At 43.8% G+C, this 26,567-nt stretch overlaps 2 protein-coding genes across 2 annotated transcripts in view; both read left to right on the plus strand.

The window, feature by feature from the left end:
* The window catches only part of UROC1 (urocanate hydratase 1), a 34,156-nt gene extending 21,744 nt beyond the window's left edge, over positions 1–12,412 (plus strand). Inside the window, exons 16-21 of the mRNA XM_042880152.1 lie at positions 1,336–1,406; positions 2,322–2,420; positions 3,996–4,095; positions 6,339–6,420; positions 10,879–10,978; positions 12,196–12,412. Of these exons, the coding sequence (XP_042736086.1) occupies positions 1,336–1,406; positions 2,322–2,420; positions 3,996–4,095; positions 6,339–6,420; positions 10,879–10,978; positions 12,196–12,336 (593 nt within the window). The 3' untranslated portion in view covers positions 12,337–12,412. The remainder of the gene's footprint in view (positions 1–1,335; positions 1,407–2,321; positions 2,421–3,995; positions 4,096–6,338; positions 6,421–10,878; positions 10,979–12,195) is intronic.
* Positions 12,413–14,897: 2,485 nt separating this feature from the next.
* Positions 14,898–26,217, plus strand: ZXDC (ZXD family zinc finger C). The gene is made up of 10 exons (XM_042880417.1): positions 14,898–15,996; positions 16,607–16,759; positions 17,474–17,552; positions 17,670–17,800; positions 18,361–18,531; positions 18,846–19,531; positions 20,329–20,413; positions 22,111–22,283; positions 23,340–23,441; positions 24,042–26,217. Exons 1-10 carry the CDS (start codon positions 14,898–14,900, stop codon positions 24,126–24,128), a joined length of 2,766 nt encoding a protein of 921 aa, XP_042736351.1. The 3' UTR covers positions 24,129–26,217.
* The last annotated feature ends 350 nt before the right edge of the window (positions 26,218–26,567 follow it).

Below are 26,567 nucleotides of genomic sequence, written 5' to 3' on the forward strand. Positions count from 1 at the left end.
CAGCTGGTTTGCTCCTCTGCCTTCCCTTCTAGGGACATTCTATAGGATTAGCAGACAGATCTTTTCCATAAGTCAGTGCACTGCGAGGAATAAAAGGTGACCAGTATTTTCTGTGAGAGCTTATAAAAGTGGCAGAAAGGAACTCTTTTCACTTTTCTGTTTTCTAAACAAGCAGATGTTTCATCTTTCTCTCCCTGTGAATCTAAGAGCTGGCATGTTAATCCTCACTGCTGTGTTTGGAAACTCTCATTTGGAACCAACCCATAAAGCACTGACAGGTCCTTTTAGGATTGTTAAAACTTTGTGTGGAAGGACTGCCTCTGCAAGAATGACTGCATTTAGTGTTTCCCTCTAATGGCATGTTTAGCCCAGAATAGTTCTAGTTTTACTATAGGTATTTGCAGTCATATTGTGTAATAGAATCACTTTTCAATTACCTGGGACAACTTTAAATTAGCAGTGTTCAGTTACTCCAGTTTGACTTTCACAGGTAAGTCATTTGTATGTTGTAGTTTGACTTGAAAACTGGTGAGAGATGGGAAGTGGTAGGGAATACATTAGCTTGGCACAGGCAGAAGCTGGAGGGTGGTTGAGCTGTTGTATGCAGTTCTTTCCTCAGATAATATACATGCCTAAACAAGGTATAGGGTGGGTTTATACGCAGTGTTGCTAATCTGTCATATCTTTTCTGTGCAGTTTGTGCTCCATAGTAATATGAGGCAACATAATTCTGTCTGTAGGATAAGTAACATCATCTTGGAGTAAGAACATTCTCATAGGCAATTCAGTATAGAGTAATAGAGTATAGAGTAATTAGTATAGTAGTGCTATAAATCCACATCCCAGCACTAGTGTAGCTTATCCTCAGTGTATATTACCAGCTGCTTCTGAGAATTTCTGATAGATAGTCAAATGAGTTATTTACTACCTGATAAAACATTGTACTGTGGCACCCAATATCACAGAGTTCGTAAAAGTTTCTAACTTAACAAAGGCTCAGAAAGGATTTGGGCATTTAGTAGGCAGCAGGCCGGGTCACCAACAAAGAACAATATGTGTAACCCATATTTCAAAGTTTAATTTAGTTTGCTAAAGATCTGAATGAGAGTTATTATTCCAGCTGCCTCCTGAGCAACATTCATACCTTCCTCTAAAATATATTTTATGAATTACAGTGTTGGCTGCAAAGAAGACTCAATGCAGCACATCCTATATGCGTGCTTGTAGCAGAGAGCAGGAACATAACTTGCTAGTGCTGTCAGATGAATTTAATTTAATTTAGAGCATATTGCATTCATTTTCAAAACCTATTTCTTTCTTGCTTTCCCTTGCAAGTGAGCACATCTGTGAAGCAGCAGTACCATGACAACATCCGTTGGATTCGGGAAGCTGGGAGGCACAGCTTGGTAAGTGCACATCCTTCCTCAGGACAAGTGACTGCTCCTGGTCCAAACAGTTCACAGTGTTGGAATGAAAAGTAGGTATGGGTATGAATGAGAACATGAGCAGTATACAGGTGACAACTCAAACATCTCTCCACAGCAGGGCTTTAGGGTGAGCTGAAATGGTTCTTTCCCTTCACTCCCCTCCCCCCCAGTCTGGAAACGTTCAAATAATACACAAGATCTAGCCTTATATCTGGAGTGAAACAGGGCAGTATTCATCCTCTATCTGTAACTGCCTTTCAGCACCATTCAGATTGTCTTTTTTGGCATTCACTTGCCCTGACCTCATTGGACCTGCAGCTTCCACCACCCTTTCCAAAACTGGTACACTGTGTTGTGTTGTATTGAAGCAGGATGGTGATGAGGCATCCTTTGTATTTCTTTAAGGCCGGGCTCTCACTGCAAAGCTAACTGGTAACACTGAAGGGCTTACACGTGCTCTCCTCATCTGGAAGCCAGACTGGTCTGTGGAGTAAAGGCTGAAGAGGAGCATAGCTGTGCAGGACAGATGTTCTCTGCCATTCTTTGCCTTTGCGTTTCTCTTTCTTTCCAGCCCATCACCAGTTCCAAACATCTGCTTCTCAGCTGTTGATAAGGCATTTGTTGATAGTCTAGCAATGGGGTTGATTTAAAAAGTGGGATTATTGGACAGTAGCAGCTGATTACAGGAATACATCTTGCAGATTGTGTGAGCAGAGATAAAACTCTGTTCAAAGAGGCCTTAATTTCTATTTTCTGGAAGCTGGAAGTTGATGAACAAATAATCTGTATTTTCTCCTACAGAAGGGGACAATCCTCTGACTACATTTATCTGGGGCCAGAAGATAAGCCGGTTGCACAGAAAACCTTATCACTGTGGCTTTTCTTATTTTATAGGTTGTTGGATCTCAAGCTAGAATCTTATATTCCGATCAGAGGGGTCGTGTGTCTATAGCCACAGCTATTAATCGAGCGATTGCTGAAGGAAGGATTAAGGTTTGCCTTTTTCCTCTTGATATGGTCTGGTAATTGTGTTTTATATCTGATAGCAGCGTGGCAGGTGGGAAAGGAGAGAGCTTCCACCAATAAGAGCAGAAACGCCTGACATTTACATGGATGCAGTACTCTGTTAGCATGTTCCGTTCTCCTCTCAGTCAGCAATCAGTTTTATGTTGTATAACAAACAGGCAAGTCTAGAAACTGAAAATATGTTACCTTTTATTTGACATTGGGAATCTGCCTTATTTGGTATTTGACCATCTGTAGGTATAACATAAGCTGTGGTTTTGTAGCATGAAGTGGGGAAAAAATGAATTGGGACAAACATTTGGTGATTTTAAAAAGGAATTTCTGCAATAGCTGAATTGCTGTGTTGAGTTTGAAACATTCAAATGAGTAACCTCACATCTGTTGATTTGATTCAAATTCCTGTTTCTTTCCTTCTCTGGATGGTAAAACTTCTATGAAAGATTGCGATCTCTGCTCATAAATAGGCTTCATCAGTGCCCTGCTGTTTCCTGATTGTATGTATACAGCAGTGTCAGATCCAGGCATGTCCATTCTTTCATTTTCATCTCTTTTACATCCGAGCTACAATAATTACCCTTTTAAAAGAGACAAATCCAAGTCAAATTTAGAATGGATTCCATCAAGGAAAGGTCTGTGTTTTTGTTACTCAGATGATGTTTGTTAAAATATTTCAAATGTTGAGCTGTTGACCTTCTCAGGATTCAAAATGAACGTCACTGCAAGCTAATCTTAAAAAGTAAACCTGACCAGACAGAGAACTCCCTTGGAGCTACAACTGACAAGGTCAAAATCCCAGGCCCTTCAGATTTTGTCCTTTTTTGTGTTTCTTCAAATCTCCATTCACCCTCTTGAAAGCTGGGTGCTCATATCTAGTTTCAGTTATTTTCTAATCCAATGCCAGCATAGAACAGAGCCAACTAATTCCAGACCACACCATGCCAAGAAAGTGAATGACTCTCATAGAAACGTATGCATGGCAAAGGGTAATGAAACCCTGCAAACTGATCTAGATTATGCTGCCAGTTAAATTCCAGATCAAGAATGGTCTTGTTTGATTTGTGTGAGAACGCTAATTCTTCCTGCTGCCTTATTTGTAGTCTTAAAGCCTTCCAAAAAAAATGGAAAAAAAAAACAAAAAACAAAAAACCCCATAACTATTTATTTATGGTTGCTTGGAAAAATAACTGTTTTCTGAATGAGTTCTTCTGCACTGAAATGTGTTTGCAATTTCAGCAGAGAAAGGTTTCAGGTATTGAAATAGCCACACTGCTTCTCTTCTCCTTTCCCTTTTAAGGATGTAATTTTCATAAAAACTAACTCATGTTCTCATTTGTGAAATGATGCTGACTGTCATGAATAGCGTGTCAGCGTTCCTTTTGTAATAAATGGATAGGAGGGAGAGAGAGGTTCAGGGGATTTAGGAGGTGGGACAAAGCTGTGCTTTTTGATGACTTAAGTAGAAGCAAATTCAGCAAAAGATAACCCATGGTAGCACTGACAGCTCATGCAGGACTCCATTTGCTGTCTTTTTTGCTTTTGCAGGCTCCAGTAGTCCTCAGCCGAGATCACCACGATGTGAGTGGGACTGACAGTCCTTACAGAGAAACATCAAACATTTATGATGGATCAGCCTTCTGTGCAGGTCAGCAGAGCACCTGAGACTTGTCTGTACAGGCAAAAAAGGAAATGCACCTATATATTGAGAGATACACATATATATTTTTGATGTTTTAAAATTTTTTTATTCAGACCCTTTAATCCCAGTTAATCAGACTTTGTGAACTTGGCACGGTAGCTGTCAAGTAATACAGAAATGAATGTGGAGCTACTTAAATAGGAGGGGCTCAGAAGAGTCCTGAAAATTCAGTGGAGATGTACCGAATTTACCTGAATGCAGATGGAGAGCAGTTGGTCTTAGAGAACTGCACCTTGTATTTGATTTTAATTTTGTGCCTCTGTCTTTCCAACAAGTGATGTGAGCAGAGTTATGGCAGGGCTTCCTTGGGATACACACAATGAAAATCAGATCTCAAGTAGCATTTTTCTTAAAGCATAAAGACTCACGGTTCTGTTCATTCATTGCTCGGGAGTTTCTGAAAGGAGCTTTTCTGGTCATAGAGGAACGTACTTGGATAGTAAAAGCACAAGAATGAAGTCAGGAGTTCTGGATTCGATGCCATTCCCTGTTTCTCACTCACAGTGTGACTGAGCAATGTATGTTTGCTGTTCAATATGAGCCTTTAATTCTGCAATCTTGACCTGAACTAACCAGAATCTGCTTTTATGAAATGAAGGAATGGTGCTTTAGAAAAAATAAACCCAACGGATACCAGATTATGGATGTGAAACATGAGTGAAGCACTAAACGTTTCTGTATCTAAGTCTCAATCTTCCATCCATAATTATGGTAATAATTTTAACTCAGTAGTGTCTTCACATGCCATGAACTGACAATCATTCAATGACCCAAGGCAGGAGGATGCAAGTTGCTGTAGAAGGACACTTTATGATTGAGGTAGCTGGGAATACTGAACAACTGCCATTAGGACTGGAAATTCATAATAGAAACAAATTATGGGTCAATGTTCAGGAGAAAAGTTCCCTGCTATCTTAAATGGGCTGCCTGATGAAATGAGGCTTTTAGCAGTGCCTATTAGTCTCACTTCAACATTTTTCTGAGAATGTTGGCTGGTTGCAATGTGCCAGATGGACAGAGGCCTGAAATAATGTTTGTTCCTGCCAAGCTGCACAGAGAACAACAATCCAAACGGATGCCTCCACCGAAGGGCTCAGCCATATAATAAACACCAGGCATTGCCCTCAGGAGAGGGCAACAGAAACAAGGCCTGCTAAATGCAGTTGCTTACTATGCTGTCTGTTTTTCTATGAGTTTTCTGAAGGGCTTTTCCAAATCCTAATGGCCACTGATTCTGCTCGTCTTTGAAACCAAGTGAGCCTCTGGAGGTAATTAAAGAACACCTTACATCTCAGGTCTTCCCCTCTCTTCTCTCCTTCCCTTCCTGCTGTTTTAACACCACATTTGAGTTGTTTCCATTGAAATGGCTCTTCTCTGGCACAGAACTTTTGAGTCTCTGCCTGTGTAATTTTGTTCTACAGTAAGTACCTCCATCTGATCCTTGTCAAACGTGGGCCACTGCTGCTCTGCAAAGTGTATTTCAGCACAGACATTTACACAGTTAGTGACCTTTATCAAAGCCAAGGAGCTCGACGTTATTACATCGTTATCCCACTTGCCATGCTTCTTTTCCAACCTCCATTCTTATCATCTGCTGGCTGAGGAAGAAAATCGTATGTGTTAAGAATAAAGAGAATTTAATATCTCCCATTCCCTCCTGACAGCACTGCAATTATGATAATTGGGTTATTAAAGTGACATAATGCCAGAGAGAAGATGCCATAATGGGCTTTTGACAGGGTTTAACATAGATTAGTGCTCAAGTAAACTCATTTTTCCATCAAATATATACTAACTGTGGGTTTGCAAGTGTGACCAGTTTGAGTGCTAGCATATTTTTGCTATTAAAAGCAACTGCTTCTGAATTAAACCTGGATAAATGTCTTCAGTAAATTTTACATTGTTGTTCTCTATATGTACCTCTTTTGAGGTATATGCTTTACTACAAACTGTAGTGAATGTATGAAGCTCTAGTGAATATATCAGCAGAAATGATGCATTTGACTTCTTTTTTTTTTTTTAAACAAACATCCCCTGTGATTTCAGCAGTTCAGGGTAAAATTCTCTATAGCCAGAGAATGCTGCCATCACACTGCTGCAGTGGAGATGGCAGTGGAAGGAAGTGAGCAGCCAACAGAAAACAAATGCAGCACGTCTGAACCATGGTAACACCTCTCCTCTCTTCCTAGACATGGCGGTACAAAATTTCGTGGGAGATGCATTCAGAGGAGCAACCTGGGTTGCCTTGCACAACGGTGGTGGAGTTGGCTGGTGAGAACTTGTTGGTGTTCCTAAAGCTGGATTATGAAACCAGTTATCACTGCTGGGAGAGGAGCAAGAGACAGGAGGGGAGCAGCATACTGTACCACTGGCGTAGTATGGTGCTATGGTCACAGGAAGGGTAGGTTTGGAGGCAAGGGCTGAAAGGATGTGTTATAAGGTGAAGTGTAGTTCTGTATGAGGCTCTTTTAATTCATTTCCATACGTCAAGAAAAAGTGTTTTGGACATTGGCCACAGCACAGTTTGGATAACTTAATTTGCCAAACAAGGACAGTCTGCTGTGGTTTTCTTGAAGAGATCCCACTTCCAAAGTTGTCTTCACACATGCACAGTCAGAGTGTTAGTGGATGGATTATGTTTAGGTTTCCCCTTAAGCTATATTTAAATCTGTGACCTTAGGACCCCAATATAAATGCCCATGTGCTAAAGTGCAGTGAGGGGTTATTGATGCAAAGCAGCTCAGGTACCAGCAAACCCTCAGTCTTCTTTCTCCCTTTGCGTGTGCTCGGCAGCACGAAAGACCACAGCCACGTCTTCATTTTTTGATGTAGCCGAAGAGAGACAACCCTGTATAAAATACTCTAGTGATCCCTCTCACTTCACTGTTTCATCCAGTTCTGGAACGTGCCAACAGCAGCAAACTAAAGAACTTGTTGCAGATGTTATCCTCAGAGACATTTGATGATAATTATTCCTTGTCCAGATGAGCTTGAGCTAAAAAAAGTTACCCTTCAACTCAGATGCATTCCCTTCCCTGTACTCCTTTGATTTTTTTCAGTGGAATAACTACTGAATGGAAGGTGTGCAAGAGAAAAATTGAACAATGGGATAAGAAAACATTGAGGGCTTATACACATGCAGTGAAAATGTGACTTTACTGATGTCAGTAATAAAAACCACAATAATCAGGACTTTATTCACAACTTCCGAATGGAAAATGCATGCTGTAATGTCTGCTTACTGTGATCACCTCAGTCACAAACTTGAGATAGCAATGAACTACATCTTTCTGAATGGCTTTAGCTGAATTTAACCTTTTAAAACATCTGCTTCTGGAATACAAGTGAAGAAAAGCAGTTTCTAGTGACTGTTGTGCAAAATATTTTGAGTATTTTCATGATGGCTGTTTACAATCACTGGAACTGAAGAAGTAATTGCTTATGCCACAAATGTTCTTCTGTGCACTGATGATGCTCTATCAGAATCCAAAGGATATGAATGATCTTGTTCCCTGTCTCTGGCCTCTGCAAAGCCAATCCCTCCTGCACGTTTCTCGCCCTCTGAGCAATGCAGACTGGCTGCATGGTGAGACTGCCCTGGCTCCTAGCTCCTTATACTATTTGGAAAGAAGTGATCCCTGAAGGCAGAGCAAAGGTGCTGTCATCTGTGTACTGAACTGGAAAATTAGCGAGTGGCTGTTCCCTGAAATCAAAATATCCACAGAAAAGCAGGGCTTGATTATGCTCTTACCCAGTTCCTGTGGCTGCTTAGGGTTCTCACTGCGGAACAGTATCTGCTCACCTTGCTCTCTGGAGTGGTCATAGCCTGTGTGATTAAATTACTGTGCTTCGGTGAAGAAAGTGGAGCCTGAAAATAAGGCTTGTCTTTGCACGAGCCTTAGAAAACCACCATGCTGAGGCTCAGATGTGCTAACAATGCTGTGTCATTACATGCCATGGTCTGTGGAGCCCCAAAAGCCATGCAGGACAGGTGGTTCTGTTTGGGTTAACTAATCCCAGTACCACCCCAGCCAGTTAGACCTGCGCCCCTTGGCCTTCTAAGGAGAAAAAGGGGAACAATTTGAAGGTGGGAAAAGAAGCAAAACCATCCCCCAACAATCACAAATTACTTTCATTGCTGCAAAGATGGATGCTTTTAGATTTTAGGACTGATTTGCTTCCTCTAGGGAGGTAAAGATACAACTGACTTTGCCATGAAGAAATTTCCACGTGCCTGGTAAAATCTCCTTGTCAGTTGATGTGGAGGTGTGAAAGTGCACGTGGAAGCTTATACCTGTATGTGGATATATACACATTCAAATGTGTGTAATTAGAAGGAAATCAAGTTGTCATTGGACTACTTCTTTTTTGGAAGATCAGAAACAGCTATTGCACTGCGTCCAGCTCCCAGTCCTCCCTGCAGAAGCTGGGCTTGGCTGGAGCTGCTGACAGATCTGCAATTTCTTCTGTATGAGACCAGAAATTCTGTGCTGTAGCCTTGTGGGGCAAAGGGGGGGGGGAAGGGGGGAGGAAAGCCAGGATTAATATTCATTTAGCTGGAATCTGCATCATGTGCTGTTTGAGAGACTTAAGATTAGCATAGTCTTGACTGTGATTATTGCAAGTGAATGTTATTCATTTCTTGCTGCCTTTTTTTTTTTTTGCAGTATGAATAGCGCAGGGTCTGAGTAACCTGTAGTACAAGAAGGCAGAAGTAATTTAAGAATTGAATTGCTCTGTTGACGGTGTGACATCTTGTTTGTGAGGGAGGCCTTGTTTTCTTTGATCACCTTGGAAGGAGACATCTGGAAATTATAGGAGGCAACTTAGGTCAAAATGCCACATGTTTCTCTAATTACCTGAAAATATGACCCAATGCTAATGAAGGCAGAGAACTCCCCTTTAAAAGTGAGAGGTTTTGCTAGAGAATCCATTCTAACAAATGGTGGCATTCAATTTGAGTGACTTTTAGACAGTAGGACAGATTCTGATGAGTGATTCTGATTTACATTGGAGTAACTCCATGGAAATTGATGGAGAGACTGTAAATTTATGGAGTGCAACTGAGATCAGACACTCGCTGCTCATGCCTGAGCTTCAAAGGATGCTCTTTGGGATGCTGTGCACAGAAGGGATCTCTGCCACTGAAAGAACATCAGCTGCCAATGTGGCAAATCTTTATAAAGCATCACTCTGGAGGCCTCTTGCTGTCAGATACTGTCAGTGGGCTGCCCTGAGGTGTGATCGTACTGTGATCCCGATTGCACTGTGATGCCATACTGATTCTAAAAGCAGAAATGGCAGGAAGTGCAAACGTTTGGATGCTTGTTTTCATCCCCAAATGAGACGAAGAGCAGATTTAAAGATTTCTCACAATAAGAGCTGTTTGTGTTACTGTTGAGTGTTGATCAAAAAGAATCATTTTGTGTCAGAGTTTACAGTATTCAAACACCTCAGCTGAAAACATGACTGAAATTTTCTTGCTGAAGAAGGAAACATTCATCTGCTGACGTTCTGCTATGAGAATTGTCAGTTACAAGGAAACTGTGCTTTTGAACAGAAAATGTTTGTAACAGTAGTATATCTAATAAAGTGGAAGGAATTGCAGTAAAGGTACAGTGACTGTGAGAGCTGGAGCTGAGAGTTCTTTGCTCAGCTATGTGGTAAGGTCCTACTTATCACACAGGCAGTGCATATAACGAGTGAAAGGGAATGAGCATCACGTAAGTACATTGCATTGCAGTGACAAGGGGAAGACATGAGTGCTGGGTTCAGGAAGCAGATCTCAAGTCTGTGAGGCTCCAGTGCAGCATCATTTTCCCATTTCCTAAGAAGTTCCAGTTAGTGCTGGAAAACAGACAGTAAGAAATTATTCTTGTCTGGATTGGAGGACACCTAATTCTGTCTGACTCATAGGTATATCTGATGTCACTTGTAAATTTTGTGGATGTATTCATTATATTAAGTACAAAATGCAGAGGGTGAGACCCTGCCTCCAGGACCTCTTTTAGTCTCTCCTGCCATGTATTGTTGTAGGTAGGATATGCCCCATCTCATACACTGCTGATGCTGAGTTATAATGCAAGAAGTCTCTTACAGATTTACAGCAACCAATGATTTTCCAACTGAATTTACCATACGCAACCAAACAGGAACTTGAGCGGACCAGATTTTGAAGTGAGACAAGATGTATTTCCCCTGTCCTTATAAAACCAGACTGCTGTTTGTCCCACATACAGCCTGTTAGTTTGTAGTATATTTCTTCTACCAATAAATCTGCTTCCTGAAGTGTTGGCACTGCAATTTCTACACATCTATGTATCTCATACAGAAATAAATTCTTTTGAAATGATCAAGGCAGATGTGCATGAAGTGGTGCTTAACACTTTTTTAATGAAACGCTCATGTTTGTCCCAAGAGAATATAAACAGATCCATCCGTCTGCTTCAGTAAGCACACAGTCCTCACAGTCCTATGGACATGGCAAGCTCTGGCATAGAAAACACAGAGCTTAACCTTCAAACTACTGAGATAAGTAACTCCTTAGTCCACCAGGAGTATTTTTTGTATAAAAGGTCACTGCCAATGTGTTGTTCAGCACCATTTCTACAGTATTCTCATCCTTCTTCCTCCAGTGCAGCTGAACAAATCCACAATGTTTTGGGGGATTGATTTGCATTCTTTTGATTTGAATTCTTACATTTCTGGTTTTTTTTGTTTTTTTTTTAGGGGTGAAGTGATCAATGGGGGATTTGGCCTGGTTTTGGATGGGTCCACGGAGGCTGAAGAGCGAGCTAAGATGATGCTCAGCTGGGATGTTTCCAATGGGGTAAGCAAAATTCATTATACTACACTACCTTCACTACACCATACTAACTTCTAACTTCTAGATCTAAGTGTCTTTAAAGGAGGAGGAATAATTTGAACGTATTCCCTGTCTCAGATCTGAAATATCTTTACTAAACTACTGAGGAAGAAGGAGAACAATGATATTAATTTGTAGATTAATGAAGACACACCCTTAGCAAGCACTGTGTATCACAGACAGCCTTTTAAAAACCCAATAAATCTCTTGTTGCTCTGATTTATTGCAAGCAAAAGCCCTACTCCTTCACGTAAGTATTTAAAAAGGACAATCTGGGAACATTACCCCATTATATAAAAGACTAAAAAGAAACTGTCGTGCACTCTTGAAATACACTGCCAGGAATAATCACAGGTGAGTGGCAGGGAAACTGACTCGTTGACTTGAGAGGTCGTTTCTAGTTGTTATGATCCTGAGAACTTCTTACCAGCTTATGTTAATCAAATACTTAAATATTTTGCTAAGTTGGAACTGAGGGATTTTTTTGCTCAAACACTTTTGTGTCCGAATCTTTCAGATATTGACACAATTCATAATGCAGAGAACTGTGAGGCACTGAACACAAGGAAGCGCTTGCTTCCTTGGAAGCACTCCTTCCTTATGTTTCCGGTGTTTTTCTTCATCTGGCAAACTTTTCTTGCACACAGGTCAAAAAGCAGAAGGGCTTATAGTTCCCTGTCTGTGGAGCTTCTCTTGTATGCTGGCGGAGAATTTGGCCTCTTGATTTCGTATTTTGAAAATGCACTGAGTAAAATTTGCCCTTTTAAATATTTATTCAATTAAAAAACATGTTATAAAAATCATACTGTTATCTAAAGCAACTGCTTGTTGTACAGAACTGGGATGGAGTACGGAGTGTTTTGTAGAGGGAATTCTGTGAAGTTTATAAACCTGGCTCTACCACTGTAATCAGTCCAGCAATGCAATTCTGCATGAAAATGCATCAAGTCCATCCAAATGCTACTCGTATCAATGAAGTAGGCTTTAAAAAAGAAAGCTATCAGTAGGGAAACTAGAAACTGGCAGAGAGTTGAAAGATTTATTGTGATGAAATGGGATGCCAGTGTTTGCACAAATATCACAAAATTTGCACAGAATTGCACAATTTGCAATATTTGCACAAAATGGGACGTGGTATGGAAAATGGGCAATTTTTACACATTGATTTTCTGGTCTGACAGGTTGCGAGGCGCTGCTGGTCAGGTAACAGCTACGCGTATGAAACCATCTGCCAAGCAATGAAAGACAGTGCTGCACTGAAGGTGACTCTTCCTCAAAAAGTGGTGGATGAGAACATCTTAGAACAAGCCCTCAAATGTTAGTGGTATTCCAACTGCAATGTTATCCTGGTAGAAACGTATGATAAAATGTGCAAATGATAAAAGCCTTGCAATTCTCTCTGCCGCATGAGATTTTTTTCCTTTTAACCCATTAAAAGAGCACGTTTGGGGGAGTATTTGCAATAGGGAATTTCTCCTTGTAAGGGACAAAATTTCAGTTCCTTTCCTTGAAATAAAACTAAAGAATAATAATCTAGCTGTCCAGATGCAACCGAGAGAAATGTCTTATTTTGCACTTCAACTTCCCATAGTATGGTGTTAACAGTACCTCACTGATGGATTCTGCGATAGGCAGGGAGCTTACTCATGGTGACCTGTGCTGGCTGCTGCAGGTGGGGAGTGAGGAGCTGCACTATTTGAACTGTGGGGTCTCAAGAAACCAAATAACTTTAAAACCCTATGGCATTTTGGTACTTAACAAGTGTATGCTTGCTGCACCCACACATTGCTTCTGGTGCCAGTTAAACAGTACACCTGGTGTGCTGTGTGTTGTTTTTTTTTCTTTTAAATTTCAGTAGTCAGTCATTTACTCTGTTCACATAAAGTGTACATCTCCAGATGAGCAGTGAGAGGCTGGCATCTGCTTGCAACCAAACCTTCTGTGAAGTGCATTTTGCAGTTCACCAGAATTGCTTTACACTGTGGAAAAAAGCACGCATTGACAAGTTACAGCACTGAGATGTGAGCAGTTGCCAGCCAGATTTGACAGCCTTTCTTTAACATATGTTAGGCATTACCTATTAATAATCACACTGGGGTGGTATCTTGGTAGCTCTACCTCATACAACCACGTTAGTTGTAGCCCAAAAGAACTGGGGCACTGTTTGTCATAGGGAACATCCAGAAAATACAATGTCTTTGTGTACTATGGAAGTACAGGAACGTACTATGGAGCTGCTCTATAGTCATCTTAATTATGAGTTGAAAATCTACCACAGAAAATGTTGAAGAAATATTATTATGGATTCTTTACCTTTGTGTTATTTAGCACTGTGCTAACAGTAACCTGTCACTCCCTGCTGTGATGAAGCAGCTTGTGATTTCCAACAGGCAGAAGCCATAGGCCTGGCCAGGGCAAAAACTCCTTGAACTCTTCTGAGTGTCCTTGTTTTTCTGCAGTTTGCAGAGAAACTGGGTCTATGAATGGACAATTGTTCTGCCTCACTCTGTGGGGACGCTGATGTCATTTCTAGGCAGATGACCTCAGTGCTGGAAAAACTCATTACAGGCACAGCAGTCTCCTTCAAAACACACATCTGCAGTCACTGTATCAGACCAGATAGTAGATAACAGAGGAGATTAATTTCTGTAGTGAGGTTTGAAGCTTGCCGCAGGTTGATTTGACATCCTTCCATCAGGGATGCACCTCTGGGTTGAGCACTAAAGGCCTAGGCTGGCCTTTATTTTCATAGATTGATTAAGGTTGGAAAGACAATTATGATTCCCAAGTCCAACCCTAACCCACTTCCACTGTGCCCATAACCACATCCCTCGGTGCCACATCTCCACAGCTCGTGAACCGCCTCCAGGGATGGTGACTCCCCACTCCCTGTGCAGCCTGTGCCAGTGCCTCACCACTCATTCTGAGAGAGTTTCCCTAACGTCCAACCTGAACCTCCCCTGGCACAACTTAAGGCCATTTTTCTCCTAGAAAAAGGAAGGAAGTGAAGGAAGAGTGCACTGCACACACCTCTGCAGTGAGACCTGGAGCACGGGCAGCAGCCACAAGCAGGGCTGACTCAGGCCCTGTGGCAGCTCAGGGGGATTTCAGGGGAGGCTGAGGCTGCACAGACAGCTCTGCAGCTGCAGGGGGGAGCTGTGTGCACACAGTTGTACTGCAGGAAGCATCAGCACCCCGCAGCCACCTGCGGCTGGACAGCAGCTCGCCTTGCTTGCGGTCCGAAATTCGATGCAGAATAGCTCTGGGGAAATAATTTGCCCTCTGGAAGGATCACAGCACCATCTGCTGGGACTGCTCGAAGGGCTCACAACCGCCGGAGCCTGATTCCCACCACAAGGATGGCTTGGTTCTTCGTTCTGCTTAAGACTGGAGAGCCGGAACAGAGCTGAAAATGAGAATGAAAAGTAGAATGAAAAATAAAACAACCAAGCACTCAGCTGCCTTTCTTTAGCTAGATGTGTAGGGCGTGATTCCGACCAACGCCACTATCAGAGTATGATTCCAGAGCTCCTTTCCTACCATCACGCTTTCCCCGTCCCTCTTTCCTCCTTCCCTTCCTCCTTCACACCTCATTTCCCTCTGCGGTCCCTCGCTCCCCGCGCTGTCCGGCTCTGAGGCTCCCTGAGGCACGAGCAGCCCCACCCGCTCCCAGCAGGAGCTTCGCTCCCCTCAAGCCCTCTCCACACTACATCCCCCGGCCCGAGCGCCCTTTCCCGCCGGAGCCCCGCTCCGTTCCTCCGCACTCCGGGTTTCCCCGGCGCCTCCCGCTCCGCTCCGCTCTGCCGTTCCGCGTTTCCCCGCCGACCGCGCCAGGCCCCGCCCCCCGGCTCCGGTTTCAGCCGCTGCTACAGGGACCCCCAAGATGGAAACGCAGGGGCTGCCCGCCGCGGAGGCGGCCCGGGCCCGGCCCGGCGCCCAACATGGCGGCCCCGCCGCGCCGCCCGCCACCCCGGGCCGCCCTCCGCCTCCGCCTGACTGGGACCCGGCGGCCTCTGCCGCCGCCTCCTCCTCTGCCGCCAGCAGCGCCGCGTCGGGCCTCTACGTGAGCTTCCCGGTGCTGCTGGTGGAGGAGAAGCCGGAGCCCGGCGCCGGTCCGGCTCCCGGCCCCAGCGCTCCGCCGGCGGGCTCCGCGCCCGACAGCGACGGGCTGCTGCTCGTCCTCAACGTGGTGCGCGGCAGCGCCGAGCCCGGCTCGGGCGGCGGGGAAGCGGGGCGCGCCCGGCCCGGCCCTCCGCCCGCGGAGCCGCCCGAGGAAGGCCCCGGCTCGGCGCCGCCGCCGCCTCCTCCGCCTCCTCCTCCCCCGCCGCCCCGCGACGGCGACGGGGACGGCGGCGCGGAGGACGGCTCCTTCTCGGGGACCATCACCATCAACAACCAGAGCCTGTTGGTGCGCATCGAGAACGGCGTGCTGACGTTGGGGCCCGGCGCCGAGCAGGTCGAGCAGGCCGCGAGCGCCGCGCCGCCCCCGGCCCCGCCGCCTCCGCCCGCCGCCTCCGCCGAGCCCCCGCCGGGCGTCCCGCGGCCGCGCTCCCCGCCGGCCTTCCCCTGCCCCGAGCCGCGCTGCGGGGAGGCCTTTCCCCGCAAGCAGCAGCTGCGGCTGCACCGCCTGACGGCGCACGGAGGCGGAGGGGAGGACGGCCGCGGGGCGGCGGCTGGGGGGGCGGCGCGGCCGTTCGGCTGCCCGGTGCCGGGCTGCGCCTGGTCCTTCGCCACGGCCTACAAGCTGCGGCGGCACCTGCACTCGCACGACAAACTGCGGCCCTTCGCCTGCGCCGCGCCCGGCTGCTCCAAGCGCTTCACCACCGTCTACAACCTGCGGGCCCACAGCCGCGCCCACGAGCAGGAGGCGGCGCACAAATGCGAGGCGTGCGGGCAGCGTTTCCCCAGCGCCGCCCGCCTCGCCGCCCACCGCCGCCGCAGCCACCTGGAGCCCGAGCGGCCCTACCGCTGCGACTTCCCCGGTAAGCCGCGCCCGGAGCCGGGCTCGCGGGGCTCCGTGCCTTTCCCGTCCCGTCCGTCCCCGTAGGGCCGCCCTCGGGTTAGCCCGGGGTCCCAGCTATGCTCGTTTTGCTTCCTTGCCGCTTCTTTTTCCTCTCCTTTTGGAGCCTCCGGGAACGCCTCGCTCCTTGACACCCTCGTTAACAAGGGGGAGGTTTGGGATCGGGGGGTGCTGCTGTGCCGGGGTGGTGGAACGCCAGCAGTGGAAGCGCCAGCCTTGGGTTGTGCACCTTACACAGGCTTAGGTTGCCTGCTTTGGGCGAGTAACTGTAACCCCTGTTTGTCTCTTCTGGGTCTGGATATAATATTGAGGGCTATTAGGAAAACTTTCTTCTCAGAGTGATGAGGCACTGGCACTGCTGTCCAGGGAGTGGTGGAGTCACTGTCCCTGGAGGTGTTTGGGAGCCATGGAGATGTGGCACTGAGGCATGTGGTTGTTGGCATGGTGGTTGTGGGTTGACAATTAGAATCAATTTTAAAGAGCTTTTCCGACCTTAACAATTGTAGGAAAGCATCCTTCCTGGCTCATTTGCATACCAACCTGGTGCATGTTTGTTTCCTGTCTCTCCCTAGGCTGTGAAAGGACGTTTATCACAGTGAGCGCCCTGTTCTCCCATAATCGGGCCCACTTCAGGGAGCAGGAACAGTTCTCCTGCTCGTTCCCAGGCTGTAACAAGCAATATGACAAAGCATGTCGGCTGAAAATCCACATGAGGAGCCACACAGGTACTCACGAGGGCAGCATGTGCCTGGGGAAGGCATATAGAGGATGGGCTGTGAACAGTGGGATTTGGTGTGTTGGAAGGGCTGCAGGGCACAGAGGTGGGAGGGATGGTGTGGGCTGTCGTGTGCTTGTTGCTGTCCTTGGCTTTCCTGGTTTCGTGGTTCTACAGTTTAAGAAGTGTCATTTTGATTTTTGAAGGGTCATAGAAGTGATGCAACTAAGCTCTTCATATTGTAATAATCAGCATAGAGCTGTGGGTCATGAAAGCAGGAAAAGAGCTTCCAGTCATTCATTCTGAATAGTGCTGTCACTGGTTATCTGAGCACATTCAAGGTAGTTGTGGAGTACTGGGGAAGTATCTGGGGGAAAATGAGGAGAGCACTGAGAAAGGTCAGGTTTTGGAAAACATTCAAGGAAAGGTAGAATGGGCTGTATTGAATGCAAAGAGCACAAAACTGAGACACAGGTTTTTGATTGGATGTGCTAATAACAATCTGTGCTCTGTGATGCATATGGAGATGTGCAGTGGCCTTGAGGTAAAGAAAGTGCTGACTGTAGAGGAGGGGGGAGGGCATCACTGCTTGTATGTGATTTACCCGAGGTGGTGGTTGAGTCTTGTAGTCTTGAAATAACTGAATTCAAGCAGCATTGGGGATTTCTTAATCAAATACCAGTGTGTGATGTCGTATTGTTAATGTGACCTTTCTTTGCTTAAGGTGAGAGGCCTTTTATCTGCGACTTTGAAGGCTGTGGCTGGTCTTTCACCAGCATGTCCAAGCTGTTGCGACACAAGAGGTAGCATTTTCAGATTGTGCTGTTTATTCTAAGTCCCTCTCTGTTAGATTTTATTTTTCCTTCCAGTAGTCAAGCAGTGGATGTGGTCTTGTTGATGGTGATTCTGTTTGTTTGTAGGAAACATGAAGATGACAGGAGGTTCACTTGCCCGGTGGAAGGCTGTGGGAAATCCTTCACAAGAGCAGAACACCTGAAAGGCCACAGCATAACCCACCTCGGTACAAAGCCATTTGAGTGCCCAGTAGAAGGTACTGCTCAGCTCTTGCATTAACTGGTAACTGGTGTGTGCTGCGTAAATAGAGGAAAGCTGTGTGCTTTTCCCCAAACACAAGCTAGTTACTGGATCAGAGGGAGAATTCTAACAGAATCAGAAGAGATAAAACTGAAGGTCCATCACTTCAGTTGTATTCCAGGAATGTAGAAGGTTGGGTATGATCTGGAGTATTCATCTTCACAAAGTAAAACAGCTCTTCTTGGTGGTTGTTCCTCCTTTTAATGGTTTTACCAGCAGTTGTCACCAAGCATTTTCACTTAAAATAATATAGCAGGGAAGGAATATATTGAGTGACTTAGCATTTCTTCTTGTCAGAAGTGGCTTGCTGAGCTGTCCTATCCACTGAGATGTCCTTGATGTAAAATGAGAGGTCATATATTTGGCTTTCTTCTGAGTCCTCTGAATGTATGTCCAGATGCTACAGACCAACAGAGAGTTCTGCAGCACTGCTGTGATTTGTTTTGTAGAGACACTAAGCCTGAACGTCAGGCTGAAACGAGCTGAGTCCTTAAAGCCATCTGTATCTTCTTGCAGGCTGTTGTGCAAAATTCTCAGCACGGAGTAGTCTGTACATTCATTCCAAAAAACATCTTCAGGATGTGGACTCTTTAAAGACTCGCTGCCCTGTGTCCAGCTGTAATAAATTGTTCACTTCCAAGCACAGTATGAAGACGCATATGGTCAAACAACACAACTTCAGCCCAGGTAGGGGATTTGTTTCAAACTGTGTGAGGTGCCGCAGACCAACTCAACGTCTCTAAAAGCTTCTTCCTCTGATCATTCATATTCTTTCATTCTCAGTGTCTGATGAAAGCTCTGATTTATAACCAAACCCTCCCCAAAAAGTTGAATTTTTAGTGGGCTGTTGCATGTTTTACTGTCATTGGGTTCCCTAAGAACGGGTAATACTCTACTGGATTTCTTTTAAATTTTCACAACTCCTTCTCATGGTAAGTCAAACTCTTTCCTCCTTTCTTTGTCCCAGTGATTAAAAATGTCCAAACTGTATTCCATTGCAGATCTCCTGACGCAGCTCGAAGCAACCAGCTCCCTCACACCCAGCAGTGAGCTCACCAGTCCAGGACACAGCGACCTCAGCAACATAGACCTCGTTTCCCTATTCTCCAACGTGTCCAGCAACAATTCGGGAATCTCAACAGACATGGCGCTAGTGAACTCTGGAATCGTCACCATAGATGTTGCCTCAGTAGGCTCAACTCTTGGAGGAAACCTGCCTGTCAGTAGCAGTTCTTTAAGCCAGGCAGTGGATCCCTTGATACTGGTGGCCAGCAGCGATATGCCGCAGAGCCTGGACAGTTCTCTCTTGCTGGGAACTGGGACAACCGTTCTACAGCAAAGCACTTTAAATTTGGATGATGTACAGACTGTCAACGCTGAAGCCTTGGGTTCGCTGGCGTCGTTGTCAGTGAGGAATCCCAGTCAGGATGTGCACGGTTTGACATCCAGCAATAATTTAACAATTGACACAGCCACTTTGACTCCTTCTAGCAGCCTTGGTGGTACCAATGTGCCTGAGTTACTGACACCAACTAAAATGGAACGGAATTTGCTTCCCAGCTCGGATGTTGTTGGTCAGCAAGAGGGCAGCAAAGTAGTGACTCAGTTTGTTTTCTCCAACCCTCCAGGAAGCTACAGCGCTCAGAAAGAAATGGATCTTAGCACAATGACTGGCAGCTCGTTTTTGGTACGCAGTAGCTATATTCATTTACCCTTAGATGACTGAGACGCCCTGAATTTGGGGATATCCACTGCTACTCACACCTTCCAGGCAGGCTTTTCTTTTGGTTTCTGCAGGTGATGTGCTTTGGCTGGTTTTTGATGAAGGTTGTAGAATGTGGCATTGATCAGTGTGTTGTCAGAAGTAGCTGCAGTGTGGTGATGAGAAAATTTGGAAGAAAGTTTAAGAAAAATTGAAATTGTGGTGGGGAGAGTGAAATGAAGGCTTTTTAGAGTAGGGGTTTTAGAAAGCAACCATCCATTTATCTGAGGATGAAATGGGATTTGCAAGAAAACCCAAGGCTGAGAAGATGTGGTATCTCACGTTACTTACATACAGGGAAAGATTTTGCACTGGGAGAGAAACTGAAACGTTTTCTCCTCAGCCTTCATTCCCGTAGCTGTTTCAAATACTCTTCCCTCTTTGCTTTATCATGTTGTTGGAGGCCTGTTTGTTTGCAGCATGAAGTGTTCCTTCTATTGCCGTGTTTACCCTATTAAAATATGAATGCTTATAATTATGAAGATAATTTCCTTTTGTGTTGAACTCCAGATATTAAATACAGGGAACTCATGGAAACTAATCAGAAGAGTTTGGGAATATAGAGTTCAGTATTTGCAATATAAGATAACCACTACTGGGAACTCATCAGTATGGTTTCATTGTCTTGGCTTTTTCTTGCATTCAAAATATTTGCATTTCTTGGCTTTTTTTCTTTTTTTTTTTTTTTTTTTTTTTTCTCTTCTTTTTTCTTTTAAACTTAGGAGAGCAGTGGGTCTGCGAGAACAGACTACAGAGCCATTCAGCTGGCCAAGAAGAGAAAACAAAAAGGGAATGGGAGCAGCACAGGTGAGAAGACATTGCGTTACATGTGCTAAAACAATTATAAAAGGGTTTGGCAGTGAAATAGGAACAGGTATCTGAGTACACTTTTAAGTACCATACCCATTTATTGGTAGTTAAAATAATTATGCACACGGTATGCCATCTGTTAAGCGTGGAACACCAGTTCCACAGTAAGCTTGCAAAGAAATCTTTGCCTTATGTTCCGTGGTTGTTATAAAGGTAATATCCCTCTGTCCCTTCATCTGCTTTTGATTTTTGTTATTAAAGCAACCAAAAGAAGATTTTTTACTTTCCATTGTTCATGCTTTTGATTGTACCTTGTGAGTTCTCTTCTGTATAGATAATGAAGAGATCAGCAGGATTTGCTTTGCTTCTTTTTTTGCATAGTAACAATGTCTATGCAGCATTAAGGAATTATTTCGTATTTATTTCTTCAGTTATCTAGAAATACTCAAAACTCTCCGTTACACAGAAGCTTTGTAGAGAGCAGGGTGATATTTTAGGTCACCATTTCAGATGTGTTGCCTTTCTCTTAAAAAGTAAAAGCTGTCCGATGTGGATTTGTCAGATGGGATGTGATTGGTGGCTCACTGTGCTGGGAGACAATCTCAGGTGTCTGAATTACATCTGCCCCTTGGTGCTGTGATGGAAAATCTGTTTTATATATGGTTTAGTTCTCACTGCCTCTTGTATCTGTAAAAGGGAAGGTGTTAAGGTAAGTGAAGTGACCAGTTCTGCATTGAGCACCGTGACATGCTGTTCATTATATAATCTGTATCTGTTCATGTTGTCTGGTTCAGTGAGACATCATGCAGATAGAGAGCTGCTTTATGAAGCTTAGTGCTAAGTGTGCTTGTATCATAAAATGCGTGCATGTGCCCAGTGTTGGGACATTTGTTTACACAGATGATTGTACTAAATCTGCCCCTGTTTCTAAAGTGGTCTCACAACATCCCTATTTCCTTTCTCTAGTCTGCTGGTAGTCAGCCTTCACCAGCTGCTGTTGCCTTAATGCCATGATGTGATTCTCACAGTGATCACAAGTCTTGTATTTCTCATTAGCTAGGCTACATAAGCACCGTAGATTGAAGTTTGTTTTTAAAATGAAGTTATCTGAGCCTTTTATTTACTTAGATTAAAAATCAGACAAACAGATGACAGGATTTTATCCATTAAGTTGGTTTTTTATTACCTTGGTGGCTTTCAGCTAGCTGTGTAAAGCTGGTTCAGCCTGTCCTTCATATTTCTGGAAGTAGATGAGCTTCACTATGATTTATTATTATTATTTTTATGATTTGAAAAAAATGATGTACATAACTTTTCAGGAAATAAACAGAAAAATAAAAAATGGAAAATGCAATTTCATTTCCCGATTCCTTTCTGTAGCTGTGCAAACGTGTCAGCATTTCTGTGCTACCAGAGGGGAGAAACCAAACCACTAAGCTTAGTGGTTTGTGGTGTGGTTCTATGCCATTCATGTAAAATAGCTGCTCAGTCAGCACGTGGAGTTCAGTGACTGATTGCTGTGGCCTTTTTGCTGTCAGATGGTGCTTAATTACACTGTACTGTTCCATGCATTTCCCGTGTCGTGTGATTGGTGGTGCAGGGTAAACTGACTGCATAGAATTGAAAAACACGAGCAAGAAACTTTGGCAAATTGCTTCTGACCACCTAAATATTAAACTTTTTTATTTTTTAAGGGACAACTGGCTCTGGTCAGAGGAAAAGCAAGGGTGGTAAAGTAAGCCCCACCAATTTCTCATCGTCCGCTCCCAGTGGTCGGCTGGGTGGCAGCGTTGTTCTGCCGAATGGAGGGCTGACGATAAGGGACCCTGCAACGGGAGCACAGTATGTGCAAATTCAGCTTCTTCAGGTGAGAACTGAGGAGAGGAAACATCTTTACCTTATCATTCTAACTGGAGCATCTGTAGAAGAATCTAAACGTGTACTCCTCTAGATGGAAATCGGAGGTCCTCAGTGTGTGCTCTGTTCGTTGGGGCACTTGCCCACACTCTCATGGGAAGTTTATAAGTAAGGTGGCTTTAGAGAGGTCTGGAAAAGCCTGAAAACAGCTGATTCAATCATGCAACTGCTGGGACTAGAACCAATGGGCTGTGGAAATAGATGTTTTTATTTTGTTAGTGCTAATATTTTCAGTCCAGCCTGGACCATACAGTGGGCGCTGTAACTGCAGGGGGGAGCATTCTGTTCATCTTCCTGAGCGCAACTTTTTCTTCCAGTCTTTGCTGAGAATGTGTGTGCTCTATTCTTGTTCCCTCTTTTCACTGAATGTCTTACATTGCTCCATCTCTCCCATATACAAAGTTAATAAGGATGATGTGAAGGTTCCCACAACATGAAGTTTCAGCTGAAACTGATTTTCTTCTTAACAGCTGAAATAAAAATTAAGATTTCTCTGTCTAAAAGCACCTAATAATCTGTGTGGACTGATTAGTGGAGTATTTTGAATAGTACACTTTTAGCCTGGTGCATATCTGTGTAGTATCCAGAGAGATGATAGGTTCTTTCTGCTTTATTCCTAACAAGATTTGATACATAAGAAGCAATGGGGGGAATGCTTTGTCTCTTTCTGATGGGTGTAAATGCAACTTTTCTGTTAAGTAGCAGCTTCACGTAGCACGGTGAAACTTGTAGCTTATGTCTGAGCCTTAAATATAATGGAAGGTGAACCATTCCTTCCCTTTTAGATCTTGACAATTTTCCAAGTTGATTATAATAGGGACAATAGGTTGTGTACTGAATAAGGTTTGAATTTAAGTGGTAGTTAGGATTTCTCTTATCTTTGTGGATGTAGGCCTTGTACAGTGCAGTGGCTTTATCAATTCTTTAAGACTCTGTGGCTGAGTGGAATTTATTGTTCTGAGATGCTTCGGAGTCTTCTAATAGCATCACATTTCTGCCTTCACAGGATGATCCCTCAGGAGAGGGAGATTTGCCCTTTCAGCTGAGCTCTCAGTCCTCCTCATCACATTCTCAGCTTACGGTGGATTTACCTGTTCACATACTTCAGGTACAGCATATCAGAGCCACTGGGTTTTATGGCCTTGCTTGAAAAGTGAATAGTTCATTCTAAACACCGATGTTCTGCGTAATGGAAACACCTTGTTTACTATGAGGAGTTCAGATTCAATTGCAGGAAGTAGAGAAGTGTACTGCAAGAGTTATCTTGTGTGTGTTACCAACCTTTGACATGTCACAGGTGGTTGTTTTTGTACCTCTGTTAGTGGGTAATGAATAACAAAATGTTACTCATTTATTATTGGAGTGTCCCGTCCTTATTATCCTTATCTATCCTGTAGATACTGCGCAGGTCAAGATTGAGTATCAGAACTGATATGTGTGTAATGGTCTGCAGGAAGGATGGGAAGTGAGACAACAAAATCTTGATCCTAGATGTCAGAGAGGTGTCTACATGGGAATGGCAGTTAGATGAAAAGAAAACAGAGAAGCGGTGTCTGAGTGGGTCACCAGAGTAGGAAAGCGTTGGAACAATTCAAGCAATTCAGAGCATTTCTCTGATCTTGGGTTAATGTCAGGATGTTCTTACTGATAAGCATTAAGAGGTGAAAGTACTGAACTTCTCTGCTGTTTTTGTTTTTTGCTTCAACAGGAACCACACAATTCTGCTGAAGACGATGCAGGTTCTGATAACTCTCAGTTCACTGGAAGCACAATAAACTTACAGGATCTGGAATGACCATTATTAAGGACAGTTACTTGAAAGCCCATTGAGCAATCATGTCTCGACAAAATAAGATAACTCTGTGGGTCTTCTTCTGAGGAGAATAGGAAAACTAGGAGTACTGGATTATGGTTGTGCTTTTTGCAATTTGCTAAAGGCAGTTACAGCTGAAAGGTTTTCTTAACAAGTGTAAATCCTACTTGATGTGCCTGTGTAGTATAACCCAGCTGCCTAGCGGTCGCAGCCCAGCGCAGGCTGCTGTACAGTGTTGTTTCAGGGAGAAGTACTCGATTAAACTTCAAACTGAGGTAATATTTACTGTTTTCAGAGGAAAGCAAGTATTCTGCAGCTAACAGAAATTAATAATCCTGCCTATGACAGCTCAAACTTTCCTAAAATTTACAGATATTTTACATGCACACACGTGCACACAGATTGTTCTGGCCCCCGTGTTTTGGCAGAAAACTGGAATCAAGTGTCACATGTAACAAAGCTGATGCCCTACACCATGAAAATGAAATGTTCTAAAGTTTTTGTTTTAGCAAGCTAGATTCTACATATTAACTTAGCTGTGAATCAGTTTGTAGCTCATGTTGAGTTTCTCCCTTTCCTTGTTCCCTCATCCCAAATAATCTGCTGAATTCTTCCAGCAAAACTTGAAAGAGAAACGCAATAGAATTGTACTCACTGTAAGTGATGAGCTAAGACTCCAGGTGTCGAGAGAGGTTGGTTTTTATCTTTGTGTTCCCTTTTTTGGGAGGGATGTTGACAGTCACATAAATTAAGCACCTTGATTATGTCTCATCTACGAACTGCTGCCAGGTTGCTTGTAAACTGGCCACTACCTTCTTATTTTTTATATATTTTATTGTTATTATTTTTTAACTCTGTCAACACTTGTTCTTTACTGATATCCCAGAGTATCACATGCATGTGGGGTTTTCGGCTGGTTTACAGAATATGCAGTTGTTGGAATTTCATGGGAGGGGAAAAAGAGCTGTTAGTAAGACCTGCCTCGCTGAAAAACTGCTATTTCTACTGGAGGGCAGTGGAAGAGGTTGTACATACTGAACTTATCTGGACTGCAAACACCTAAGTAAGTATAGAATTGTATAGGGGGGAAATTAAAAACAGCCTTTGGTTACATTTTGAGGTAGTAATTTAAAGGTTTCTCATGGTGGTGTACTAAATGCCTATAAAATGACGTATAGGAATTTGATAGAACGGTGATGTAATGGTTTTTTTTATTCTCAATGAGGTGTGTGTGCACATGTGTCTGTTTTTTTTACAGAATAAGGTATGTCATGCAGAAAAATATTGTGATCTTTCTAATCTTGCACATATTTATTTGACAGTTATACTGATGTTGAATTCACGAGGTCATTCAGAAAAGCTTTTACTTCCTGTGCCTTTTTGAACTATGTATGTGTCCAGAAGAATGCTTTTTTTGGTTGATGACTTAATGGGGGAAAAAAAAAAAAAAAAAGTTTGCAGGTTACATCCAACTTCAGATCCCAATTCCTGGACAGTATTTTATCCTCTGGTTGAACCAGTTTTATTTTTCTATCTTTTGTTTAAGTATCTGAGCACTGAGGTGTCTCTGTTCCTTTCATCCTGAGTTTACAGCTTATGCCCAGGGATTCTTGTTACCCTCTCAGGTGGGGTTTCCAAACCAAACTCGCTGGTAGGGGAAATCATTTACTTGATGGTTGTGACCACAACATAGAATCCTCTCCTGAAAGGTAGGAAGGTTGAGGAGGAATCATGCTGAAGGGACAAGTGATTCTTGCTCAGTGCTCACCGTGCTCCATCTCTAAAAGCTGAGACTCCTCAAGCTGCCAACGCCTGTGTTATTCTGTTCTCAAGGACCATACCAGTTCTTAATCTAATACAGTGGCCAAGGAACACTCCATCTTTTTATGGGACTTGCAACTTAATCTTTCTACTTCTGAAAATGTACCTCACTCAGCTTTGTAAATGAATGTAAAGTGCTAACCTCTTGGGGCCGACAAATGGATCACTTGGCTTGAAGTCCATTGCTGGCAATGGATGCCTGAAGAACTACTGGTGCAAAAGGGTTAATAAAGCTTTTTTTTTATGGTCAGCTTGTCACTGGGTATTGTTCTTTATATGGTTGCACCTGACATAAAGTTAATGGTCAGCGGCTTTGTTTCTGTAGAGCTTGTTTGGTTTTTTCCTCCTTTGTATCTTCACAGTAGCAGAGTGGAGTCCACCAATCCATCCTTCAGATTAAGGCAGAGACTTCATTTTATAGCTGTTCACCTGATCTGTGGTTATGATAAATGGTAAGTGCTTGGTTTAGTTGGGCCATGGCAAAATTGTTACCCAGGACATTGGTCAGGTTTTTAGGGATAGAGCTATTTGCATCAACAACTGAATGAGAAAAGCATTGCTAGCAGGAACCAAAGAAGCAAATTAAGAGCATTTATTTTA

This window comes from Lagopus leucura, unplaced genomic scaffold, assembly GCF_019238085.1.
Source record: "Lagopus leucura isolate 7727_CA_CO unplaced genomic scaffold, USGS_WTPT01 Super-Scaffold_100026, whole genome shotgun sequence".
NCBI classification, from domain to species: Eukaryota; Metazoa; Chordata; class Aves; order Galliformes; family Phasianidae; genus Lagopus; species Lagopus leucura.

Coding starts and splice junctions, on each gene's coding strand:
- ZXDC (XM_042880417.1), top strand. CDS start 14,898: ATGGAAACGCAGGGGCTGCCCGCCGCGGAGGCGGCCCGGGCCCGGCCC. Junction 17,553..17,669: donor AAGCTGTTGCGACACAAGAG/GTAGCATTTTCA, acceptor GTTTGTTTGTAG/GAAACATGAAGATGACAGGA. Junction 22,284..23,339: donor TGCAAATTCAGCTTCTTCAG/GTGAGAACTGAG, acceptor CTGCCTTCACAG/GATGATCCCTCAGGAGAGGG.